The sequence below is a fragment of the Acartia tonsa genome, chromosome 11 (genome assembly GCF_053477335.1).
Source record: "Acartia tonsa isolate MP-2025a chromosome 11, ASM5347733v1, whole genome shotgun sequence".
Classification (NCBI taxonomy): domain Eukaryota; kingdom Metazoa; phylum Arthropoda; class Copepoda; order Calanoida; family Acartiidae; genus Acartia; species Acartia tonsa.
The window spans coordinates 26,299,702-26,312,334 of record NC_137270.1 but is presented as its reverse complement, the minus strand read 5'-3'; the positions used below and the strand labels follow the sequence as shown (position 1 = coordinate 26,312,334).

At 33.1% G+C, this 12,633-nt stretch overlaps 1 protein-coding gene and 1 long non-coding RNA gene across 2 annotated transcripts; both read right to left on the bottom strand.

Moving 5' to 3' along the window:
- Positions 1–774: 774 nt before the first annotated feature.
- On the bottom strand, positions 775–5,098 carry LOC145331211 (uncharacterized). The gene is made up of 8 exons (XM_080175830.1): positions 5,040–5,098; positions 4,150–4,217; positions 3,691–3,745; positions 3,215–3,294; positions 2,795–2,850; positions 2,578–2,606; positions 1,882–1,962; positions 775–889 (listed from the first exon to the last, which is right to left on the bottom strand). The coding sequence occupies exons 3-8, from the start codon at positions 3,741–3,743 to the stop codon at positions 775–777; spliced, it is 414 nt and encodes a 137-aa protein (XP_080031956.1). The 5' UTR covers positions 3,744–3,745; positions 4,150–4,217; positions 5,040–5,098.
- Positions 5,099–5,286: 188 nt separating this feature from the next.
- LOC145331210 (uncharacterized) lies at positions 5,287–7,912 on the bottom strand. The gene is made up of 4 exons (XR_013883698.1): positions 7,888–7,912; positions 7,009–7,062; positions 5,914–6,006; positions 5,287–5,373 (listed from the first exon to the last, which is right to left on the bottom strand). It is a non-coding gene; the product is annotated as an uncharacterized LOC145331210 (long non-coding RNA).
- Between the last annotated feature and the right edge of the window lie 4,721 nt (positions 7,913–12,633).

Sequence of the window (12,633 nt, the reverse complement as noted above, 5' to 3'; positions counted from 1 at the left end):
GGATGTAGCAATGGGACACTGTATATAAAATCAATTTTTTTGGTTGCCTTGGACTTGTAAGTGTAACTAACATTTTTCCATTTCTGATTTTCAGAATTATAGACAGTTATTTATGGCATCGTATTATAGACAGCTTTTCGCGGATGTCAAAATGGAAAAAATTTTAGATATAAAAAAAAAACGTTTTTTGGCCCCGAGGGGCCGAAGTCCCGGCCTAACAAACTGGTATTAAATTTAAAACTGTATTTTAATATTTGTGGAATATTGTCTGCAATATGATGCTGAATATAATTTTTCAGTATGGCTGAGAATATTAATCGGTTTCGAAGACGATCATGTTTAAAGTAATCCAAAAGTTTTTTTTACCAATTAATCTTACAGAATCTAAACACTGCTTTACGGAAAAAAAATATTTCCTTCAAATTAGGTTTGGTTTCCCTTTACAGTGCATTTTAGCTTCTTATAGGTCCATGGCAGGTTTATAACTATTTTTGTTGCTGGTACCAAACTAAAATGAAAGTTGGGAGAGAATCGACTTCCTTATCTATCAAGTGCCCTTAGAGGCCTCTAAGAGCTCTGTATTTAAAGGAGTAAGGAAATTAGTAATATAACCTAAAACCTAACTTAGATATGAAAATTAAATAGCCTAAAACTATCCAGGTACCTATAAGAAGCTTCCATAAAACAGAGAACTCAATAGGTACAGTAGTTATCGAAATCTTAAGCTACAGACAAAAAAGCTTTCTACTTTATATAATAAGGATAGAGTTTGTTTTATATAGAACTATTCCTGATTTTTATCTGATTATCTGATTCTGATTTTTGATTGCATGTTTGATCACTTGAGCTGGGCTTGAAAGCTTTCTGCAGATTTTGTTCAAAAGTGTTCCTAGATTTTAGTTTTACGTTCATTTTTTTCATAAGAAAAGCTACTCTTTATGTGACTATGTTAGATTGTCTCATCATCCGCATGTAATGGGATGCTATACTCAAACACCCAAGGATATTAGGTTAAGTAACATTCAAGAGAAACCAAAACCTTTGATTGCACGACCTTTGTCTGAGAAGTCCTAACTGTTTATGGTAACGAGTTGTGCATGTTTATGGTCCAAGGCATTCCCCCATACTCTAACTATTTATGTCGCGCACCTGACATAGCAGCAGTAGGAACCATCTTTTACGTCTTTAGTTATGACGAGATGACAGGTCGAGATTGGAACCTATTACCTCCCCGACGACGAGCGGATGCCCTACGTGTTGAGCCATGGTTGCAGGTTGTCTGTTGTTAGTATGTACATCTTTTAGTTCTTTACCCTTAATCTCCTCCTTTTCCTCTCTTTAGTCTAAGTGGGGATGCTATTGTATGATATACTAGCGGCTTCGCCCCTAGCCTCTAGGGGCTTTGCCCCAAGAGGTATAATTATATCTTTTATGACCTGGAGATGCCCCCACTCCACCACTATTTCAAATAATTTTTAAAAAATTGGTGGGGGGATTTTTTTTTGGGGGGGGGATGGGGTGTTCCACCTCCCAAGAAAATAGACTAAAGCCATCACAGGACCAGTAGGTATATTCCCTGAAGAGTAGAATCCGATCGGTTCAGTGGTTACCGAGATCTTAAGGGACAGACGGACAGACGGACAAACAGACCGACTTACGGACAGACATCATTCTACTTTGTATAATAAATAATAAAAAGCCTAAACGTCCTTTACTTTATTATGCTTTCATTTGTGAAGTAGTGGTACTTCCCCTTTAGAATAGTTTTAACTTTCTCTGAAACTATAAAAACTCTAGAATAACCATATCGGTTCAGTGGTTAGCGAGATGCTTTACAAAAGACAAACATTCTGTTTCTTTTATATAAGGATTTAAGATTACTGTGGTTTGCTGGATTTCTTTTGTTGAGGCTTGTTCTTGTCAATTTCTACAATCAAAGGTTTCCTTCTTTTTGTTTCATTTCTGGAAAAAAATACTATAAGATATCTTTAAAAACAAGGATGACAACATCCATAAAAGCGAAGCACTTAAACGGTAGGACAAACGGACATGAACACTTATGTATATATTGTCATAACTGAATAATCAGAATATAAATGTATAAAAGTCGAAACAAAATTCTAAGTAAATTTGTTAAAATTATTCAATACAGAATAATGTTGAAGGACAAACTTACATTTTTAGGACTTGATTATAGAGTTGCTTCGCTTATAACATTATACTTTGTTGTCCCAGGAATCAATATACCAAAAATCAGATCAATCGGATGATTAGATCTCATAAAAATTTGATGTTAAAAAAGTAAAAAAATCAACATGTTTAAAATGGACGTACGGCAATTTTGGTAATGATCATAGAGCTGCTACGCTTTCTAAATCGTACCTAACTACTAAAGGAATCACCATGCAAAATTTAAAATCGATAGGACAATTCTAACATGCCTAAATAAACGAAAAAAGCTATCCGTTACGGACGGACCGACCCTAATTATAGAAAAGCTTCGCTTTAAAAAGAATAAATGTATGTTTACCCTTCTTCTATTAAGTTTAAGCCAATCAATAATTTTATAAAATATACCTTTCAGTTGAAAGAATGCTCCTGTCTACCTAAACAAGAAAAACAAAATTATTTTAAAAAGAAACTCGTGTATAATTTTAAGGAATGGGTCAACTAAACTGGTATTTAATAATTTATCTTACAACTTTTTTACTTTACTATCAACGAAAAACTGATCATAATATGATGCTATAAATCTCTATTATTGTTTTTGGTTATTTATAATCTATTATTTTACCTCAATTTCATTATCATCTTCTTTGACTATTTCGGTTATCAAGCTTAGCGGAGATTCTGATAAAATAAAGGTAAAGACATAACAAGTGTTTAGAAGTAACTCAACAATAACAAGCAAACAAAAATACCCCGGGATATAAAGAGACAAGACAATGGCCGATAAATTGATGTACAACCCAAATAATAAAACACAAAATTACCCCTTCTGTAGATTACAATTAGTAGTTAAAACGTTTGGACACTCAACTAAATGAACCGACCAATCAAAATTCAATAAAAGTCCCCAAGGTTGTTAAGCCAACAAAAAAGGAAAACGTTATTATAAGACTTTGGGAGTAGTGCAATAAACAATCCAATGCCCCCCCCCTCTCTGGAAACAACAGTCATTTAGTATATAAGTGTATATTATAAGTATACATACCTGTTTTTATAATTTTTTCCTTGGGTCTCAAACTTTTTTCTGCTTTGTCAAAATCCCCTTTGAACAACTCCTTTTCAATTCTAAATTAGAAGTATATGGATTACATCTTCTTATGAAAATAAAAAAACGCAAAAAATCCTAAAGAGGTAATTTTTATCTATGGGCGTTTCTCTTGGGGATGTAGTCGTACCCTCCCTAAAAAATATTAAAAGCGTTCCTAGGACCTGTGAAACAACTCACTGTAAAGGAGAACCATAGTGGTTTAGCAGTTTATACGATCTCTCGGGACAGACAGCCGGACTTTCACACAGACACAGATCCTCTTACTTATATAAAATGATTACAAATTTTTTTAGTTAACTGTTTTGTTGGCCCCGAGGGACGGAATGAGGAAGCTTACGTTTTTTTTTTCAGTATAACATAGAACAGTGTAAATTAAAAATCGGATTCAAAGCCATACCAGAGAATAAAATTACCTAAATCCAGGTTGAAAAGTTAACCCCATATGTATTGTCGAGAGGTATTTCATTCCTTAAAAAAAAATAATTAAAACTATAATGTGAGAAACAACCAGTAGAAATAATATTCTAACAAGGATGACAACATCCATAAGTAGCAAATCAGAAAACATTACTCATGTATTTTTATATTTTGTAGCATGAATGACAGACCAACGGACAAAGTAAATTGCATACTGGATGCTCATTGGTATAATAAATCTTTAATAGAAAAATCAGCCTTCTATCATGAATAACAGCAGAGAAAATCACGTTTAATTCCCCCATTGCGTTATGGGCTGAAAGCGTAGCATCTCTATGATTATTACAAGAAAGTCCTAATTCTATATTAAACAATGCAATGCTTGTTGTTTGTCTGTTTAATTTATTGACCCTCACTTTTATGGATGTAGTGGTTTACCTTAAAAATTTCTTTACCTAAAGTTATGATATTTTCTTTTTCTTCAAAGGTCCAGTCTTTTGTAACACTTGGATGAACACAAACACTGAATAATGAAATCATTTTAATCAGTTTCATCGAAAAGATTTTCTCTCTAATTAAACCCTACGTGGCCTATATTTATGGTGCATAATATAACCTAACCTAAATTAAAGTAAAAACAAACACAAACTACCCCCACCATTGTCAATGTATTACAACATTTTGGGCAAAGGGGAGGGGGGGTTTCCAGTGCTCGACTAGGGAAATCGCCATATTAATTTCCTAATTACGGACTGAATTATAGACAGACAAATCATATATGTATGTGGAAAAGTTTTGCTTTCATTAAGATAAATGAGAAAGAGAAATGTCTAATAAAAGAATGGACTTTTCATGTTAAATATATTCTTTTATTTTGGGTTCTTATATAAAGTAGGAAAAAATAAGAATTTTTTATTTTTCTCAGGATGATTGAAACAACCCTTGAATATTCAGACAACCAACCCTTTGATTTCACAAAGTGACACCTTTGTCTGCAAGTTCTATTCATACTTCACAAAATTATATCTACTATTACATTTAGTAAGTCTGACTTAAAAGTTATATAAAATGATTTCATCTTTCATTACAAAAAAATAAAATTAACCTTCATTAGATCAAAATTTGGTGAAAAAGGTGTAATACTAGTACCCAAAGTTTTTAAGTCAGCAAATAAGAGATCGTACCAGCATGATTTTCAGTCCATTGTCCCCTCCCTCTCAGATTATTGTTAGAAACTCGAGCTAATCACCTTTTCATCAGTAAGTAGAAACATTTAAGCTTAGAAAATAAAAACAAGGATGCTATAATTCACAAATAGGCAGCCCACAACAAAAATAAAATTAACCTGTATATAAATTTTCCATCATAGACCTGATAATCGCCTCCGGCTATTGGTAAGGCAGCTGCCTGCGAATCAAAAGAGAAAGTAAAAATAAGCTTTACTTTAGATTCTAACTTTATTTAAATGAAAGATTAAAACCAGTTTTGTGATGATTTTTATTTTTGTGGAAAATTGTCTGTAGTACGATGCTATTCATGAGTTTTCAGTATGGCAAATACTATTCGGTTTTGAAGACATACTGGACATCATTTTAAGTTTTTCTTTCCTGTCCATTTGTAAATTCAGGTTGTTTAACACAGGTCCAGCTAAGTATATTCATCCAGCAAGTAACACCTTTCTAAAAAAAACAAGGGTGGCAAAATTCATTAGAAGCGAAATTTATAAATATACTAAAGTAAGACGAAATGAACAAGAAGTTTTATTTGTCTAATTAGTTTTGTAAAGACATTTAAGTCTATCAATGTTAGATTTCATGCAGCTGATAAATTCACAGTTTTTAATAGAATTTACACCGGTAGCAAAGCACAATGGACGCACTGACGAACATAGTTAGTCATAGTTGCAACTATGTCATAATCTTCAAAAACAAAGATAGTCATAGTCGCTACTATGTCATAATCTTCAAAAACGGCCAAGAAAATCTAGTTACACCAACATCGTTACTAAGATACGGATATTTGGAAATTATAAATTGTTTTAACAATTAAAACTAGAGCACCTTCGCTATAAAAATTCAATAGTTATTTATCGCATCGTCTTATAAACAGATGTCCGCGGATATAGAAATGTTCAATTATAAGATTAAAGCCAGTTTTGTTAGCCCCGAGATGCCAGAGGCACGGCCTATCAAAACTCCATATGTTGATGTGACAACTACCTGTGTCATTAACTGAACACACAATTCTGGAATTATCTTGTTATTCTCCGTTGGATTAGGTGATCCTTGTTTCATAGTTTCCGAGACTACCTCCTATAACATTCGGTACATTATAATGTTGGATGTTGCGCCAGATTTTCATATACTCTGATTTAGTAATACTCGCAGCTGGATGAAATAACAATACCCCACATCCACCCCCTATACCTCATCCTCTCCTCTCCTATTGGATTAATGAAATAACCAATAAATGAGGTCCATATTAGCAAGCTAAATGGACGACAAATTTTACCCTGTCAATATATCCATGTACATATATCGTTTATCCATTCATATTACAAAATTTGATGCTTTCACTAAAACCTTTCTCTTATATCTATTTTTGAAAAATACTATGCTTAATCCTTATGGAGTATCATTCCCTACCCTGGCCCATCATAAAATAAGCATCTAATTAAACTATTACACAAAATACTCTCTTAATGTACAGTTCCTTAAGATTCCTGGTTTATATTCCTGGTTTATACCGAATATTCATTTTATTATCACTATTACATTTCTTTTATTTTATGTAAAAGAGTAATAAAATAAAAGGGTAAATGTCTAACATAACGATCATAATATTTTTTTATTTGTCCCAATAGATGTTTCAGAATAGATGTAGGGGCGCATATGATGTAGGTTTTGTTAGTTTGTCCGTTAAGTTCTCGCCAACCACTGAACCGAATGAATAAATTGGAACACCCAACAATCCATACTTTTTTTTTATTCTGTGCCTCTAAAAAAAAGACGTGCCTTAGTCTCAAATTTAAACCCGTTTTGGAATTAAATTTTTTTTTAAAAAGAGGGGTTGCCAATGCCATATTTAGTTAAGGTTTAGATTTTCAGATGATTTTAAAATTTTAAAAGATTGATTTTCCTTGTATGTTATTGACGGGCGGTTGCCGAGCCCCAAAGCAAAAACAAATTTGGTCTAGAGGTTAGCGAGATCTTAATTTTCATCCGGACGAAAAGACATCGTGCATTTGCGGAATTGAAAAAGAAAACTGATCTTTTGTTTAAGAAAAAAGTGCATATTCGAATAACTAGTATAACCTGATATTTTTCTGGGTCCTTTTCTTTTAATTCATCCAAATTTTTCCAGATTTCCTATGTTGTGGATTAAATTATTATTGAGATTATTTTATATTAAAAACAAAGCTTATCTAAAATTTCAAACTTTTTAGTAAAGATTAATCACACATAGAAAAAAACTATTCCACCTCCAATTAAAAAATCTTTTGTTCAAAATTAAAATGAAAAGTAAAGGGTCGATCTCCATCCCTTTCTCTTTACAAAGGTGCCAATGGAGGCTTCTAGGGGCGTAGTCGCTAGTTATAAAATGTCCTTAATTCTCTAGTCCGATAGTGAATTTGTTAATTTTAAGATCTTCAATTTTAGGTATGTCAACATCCTTGTTCTGTATCGACAGCTTTCCACGGTTATTCAATTCAAATGAAAAATTTTAAGATTAAAACCAGTTTGATAGCCTCGAAGGGAAGAAAGCACAGGCTAACAAAATTGGTATTGATTTTATTATTTTATTTCAATAATTTGTGGAAAACTGTCTGTAATACGTTTCTATACATGATTCTTCAGTTTGGCTGAGACCAGTTTGGCGGTTCTAATCATTTTCGAAACCATGCTGGAAAAATAAAGATAAACAAGAAATGTTATGTCCAATAGTTTTTGGTGAATTACTGCACAGACTGTAAATTAAACTGGTACACAAAGTTTTGTAAACACATTATCTCATTCGTTAAATCTAAACTTTGGGTACTTTTATTGAATCTTTATTGATTGGTTCCAAACAAAGAGTGTCAAAACTTATCATAACTAAAATTTTAATCTACAGATGGGGTAATTTTGTGTAACATCATTGGGGGTGTACATCAATTTATCGTCCATTGTCTTATCGCTTAATATGATATGTACCTGTGCTGCGGTCATTAACGATGTCATATCTACATAAGAAATATTTTCATTATTTAATGGATTTATTATTACTTGAATCACACACCAGATGATTATGTACTCTAAAAAAGTAAAATTTGTAGCGGGTTTAAACAACATTTCCTCTTTACCCCATCCCCCCTCCTTCTATGGACGAATAAATAAGGAACATATTAGCAACCTAAATTAACGACAATTTTTCCATTGATATCATATTCACGTATTATATATCCATAATGATAAGGCCTCTAGAAGCATTTGAGGTGCTGGGAGGTTCTACTTGACCCCCTCCCCATTTTATTTTTAATTTTAAAAATAATTTTTTTTGAAAATGTTATGGTGTAGTAATTTTTTTTTCTAAGGGCGATTTATCTTGGGAGGGTGGTGTTGCCTTTTACCAAAATAGTTAAAAACTTCACCAGGACCCATGTAAAAGAGAACCATATCGGTTCAGCGTTTAGGGAGATCCTTTGGTAGTGACAGACAGACATAGACACTCACAGATCCTATCGCTTATCCACAATAGAAAGATAATAGTTATTTCTCGCATCGTATTATAAACAGCTTTCCGCGGATATAGAATGTACAATTATAGGTTAAAACCAGTTTTTTTAGCCCGTGCCTTTGGCACCTCGGGGTTTTATCTGGTTTTAATCTTATGATTGTACATTTTTTTTGTTCGTAGAAAGCTGGATATAATACGATGCTAGACATAGTTTTTTGGTATGGATGAGAACCGGTTCCTATCCACCGGATTCGAATGAATTCGAGAATAGTTATTTCTCGTATCGTATTATAAACGGCTTTCCGCGGATATAGAATGTACAATAATAAGATTAAAACTAGTTTTTTTTAGCCCCGTGGTGCCGAAGGCACCGGCTAATAAAACTAGTTTTAATCTTATGATTGTACATTTCTATATTCGTAGAAAACTGGATATAATACGATGCTAGACATTAGATCTTTTCATGAAAATACCCTTTTTCGAATTTCAATCTTCTGCTAACCTAAAAAGTTACTTTAGGGGCCTAGAAATATATGTACAAAATTTCAGCTCTCTATCTCTACTGGCGACCTAGCGCCAGGCATGTAAAATATCAACAAATAACGGTAGCACGGCGGTTTTAACAATATCTCAGTAATGTGCAGGTTTTTAGCTCTTCTGCATATTTCAATTTAAACACATAAGACCAAAGATATTTTATCCAAAAAATTTTTGTCAAAGTCTACTCTAGACCTAGCGCCAGTCAGTTTTCTAAAATGATGCATTTTAAACCTGTGAAAAATGAAATCGCCAGCGCTAGGTGTAGAGTAGACTTTGACAAAAGATTTTTGGGATATCATATCTTAGGCCTTATGTGTTTAAGTTGAAATATGCAGAACACCTAAATTCACCTTCCAAGCCATTCTCTAAGCATTTTAATTTTTTTTTGAAATAACGGGATTTCAAAACTGCCTTTTGAAAAGGCCTAAAAAATATCTTTTTTTGTCCCTTTTTTCACTGTATATAGTTACAACTTATTAAGATATTATTCTCAGTTAAAAAAAATTGGCGCTTCCAGCACCAAAACCGGCAAAAACAGGCAGTTAAACTTCTAAACCCCTACTTCACCCCCTGACAGAACCCCCCTCTATCTTGGCTCCTGTTACAGATAGAGACGTAAAACTTTTTTCTGGTTGTTCATGTGTATTTTTAGAGAATTGCTTTTTCTAGTCATAGCAGTCAGACCGCTCCTTATCCGCTTTTTAGCGGCCAGTTGCTAAATATTAAAACATCTGTAGAGCGGCCAATTTTAAAGCTAAGAAAACCAAATTTTATGACAAACTATTATTTTTTTATAATAAAAAAATACCTTTTCTGACCATCGCCAAAAAACGACAAATAACGGAAACCGCCAATTTTGGCGGTAAAACAGCGGTTGGCAGCGCTAAATAATATTTTTATCTGTATATAGTTACAACTTATTAAGATATTATTCTCAGTTAAAAAAAAATTGGCGCTTCCAGCACCCAAACCAGCAAAAACAGGCAGTTAAACTTCTGTATCCCTACATAACCCCATAACAGACCCCCCTCTATCTCGGCTTCTATTACAGATAGAGACGTTAAACTTTTTTCTGTTGATTCATTTGTATTTTTAAAGAAAATTACTTTTTCTAGTCATAGCGGTCAGACTGCTCCTTATCCGCTTTTTAGCAGCCAGCCGCTAAATTTTATGACGAGCATTTATTTTTCATAACAAAAAAAATGCTTTTTCTGACCAATGCAAAAGACGACAAATAACGGAAACCGCCAATTTCGGCAGTAAAATGGCGGTTGGCAGCACCAATTAATATTTTTATCTGTTTATGATCACAATAAAGACTACATACAAAAATTGGCTGGTCTAGAGCTGTTTTAGAATTCCGCTACTGCAGCTTAAAAACGGCAAAACTACAGGTAGGAAATAAAAAATCAGTTAAAAATCGGTCAAGGAGTGGCCAAACGGCCATGGCCTTACTATTAACGGAAGTTTATTATTACTCAAGAATTAATATATATTTATCAAAAAATTTAATTGATTTGAAAATTACATGGACTGCCGCCACTGGCTGCGGTCAGCTGGAAACAACAGCTGATTTAAATAAAAAATTTAATATGTCATGTAGGCATGTAAGATAAGCCTAATTTTACAATTTTAAGTCTATGAGTAAAAAAATAAATACACTGGAGCCATTCAAAGTTATTTTAAGACTAGGAGGATTATATCCTGCTGGATCATACCTGAACACCTAATTTTCATCTTATTTTTTACTAAGGTTGATTAAATATTACAAAAGTAATTACAAGAGAGTTGTCCTTACTTCTGATCTTAGAGCTTTGTCTTTATGGATGTTGTCATCCTATTTTTTGTCTGTATTTAATCACTTATTAATGTTGTCATCATTGTCATATTATTTGATAAAAATATCAATGCTTTACAAATAAAATTTATAGAGAAGATCATCTTGATGTTTTTAATAATTAGATTTGTATATTTAAATTTTGTTGTTAACCCTTTGTAGACAAATTGATAATATTTCTTAATGTTATTTTTTTTTTAATTGTCTGCGTCTGGCATCTGACTAAAATAAAAATCTATTACATTAGTTTAAACAATTAACTGTCTTGACCCTATCCAGACCTTAATCAGCCAATTTTTGTATGTAGTCTTTTATTATGATCATAAACAGATAAAAATATTAATTGGTGCCGCCAACCGCCATTTTACCGCCGAAATTGGCGGTTTCCGTTATTTGTCGTTTTTTGGCGATGGTCAGAAAAAGCATTTTTTTTGTTATGAAAAATAATTGCTCGTCATAAAATTTGGTTTTCTTAGCTTTAAAATTGGCTGCTCTACAGCTTTTTTAATATTTAGCGGCTGGCTGCTAAAAAACGGATAAGGAGCAGTCTGACCGCTATGACTAGAAAAAGTAATTTTCTCTAAAAATACACATGAACCAACAGAAAAAAGTTTTACGTCTCTATCTGTAACAGGAGCCGAGATAGAGGGGGGTCTGTTATGGGGTTAAGTAGGGATACAGAAGTTTAACTGCCTGTTTTTGCCGGTTTGGGTGCTGGAAGCGCCAATTTTTTTTAACTGAGAATAATATCTTAATAAGTTGTAACTATAAACAGATAAAAATATTATTTAGCGCCGCCAACCGCCGTTTTACCGCCAAAATTGGCGGTTTCCGTTATTTGTCGTTTTTTGGCGATGGTCAAAAAGGTATTTTTTTATTATAAAAAATAATAGTTTGTCATAAAATTTGGGTTTCTTAGCTTTAAAATTGACCGTTAAAAAATAATAGTTTGTCATAAAATTTGGTTTTCTTAGCTTTAAAATTGGCCGTTTTACCACCAAAATTGGCGGTTTCCGTTGTTTGTCGTTTTTCGGCGATGGTCAGAAAAGGTATTTTTCTATTATAAAAAATAATAAAATTTGGTTTTCTTAGCTTTAAAATTGGCCGCTCTACAGCTGTTTTAATATTTAGCAACTGGCCGCTAAAAAGCGGATAAAGAGCGGTCTGACCGCTATGACTAGAAAAAGCAATTCTCTAAAAATACACATGAACAACCAGAAAAAAGTTTTATGTCTCTATCTGTAACAGGAGCCGAGATAGAGGGGGGGTCTGTTAGGGGGTTAAGTAGGGGTTCAGAAGTTTAACTGCCTGTTTTTGCTGGTTTTGGTGCTGGAAGTGCCAATTTTTTTTTAACTGAGAATAATATCTTAATAAGTTGTAACTATATACAGTGAAAAAAGGGACAAAAAAAGATATTTTTTAGGCCTTTTAAAGGCAGTTTTAAAATCCCGTTATTTCAAAAAAAAATTAAAATGCTTAGAGAATGACTTGGAAGGTGAAATTAGGTGTTCTGCATATTTCAACTTAAACACATAAGGCCTAAGATATGATATCCCAAAAAATCCTTTGTCAAAGTCTACTCTACACCTAGCGCTGGCGATTTCATTTTTCACAGGTATAAAATGCATGATTTTAGAAAACTGACTGGCGCTAGGTCTAGAGTAGACTTTGACAAAAGATTTTTTGGATAAAATATCTTTGGCCTTATGTGTTTAAATTGAAATATGCAGAAGAGCTAAAAACCTGCACATTACTGAGATATTGTTAAAACCGCCGTGCTACCGTTATCTGTTGATATTTTACATGCCTGGCGCTAGGTCGCCAGTAGAGATAGAGAGCTGAAATT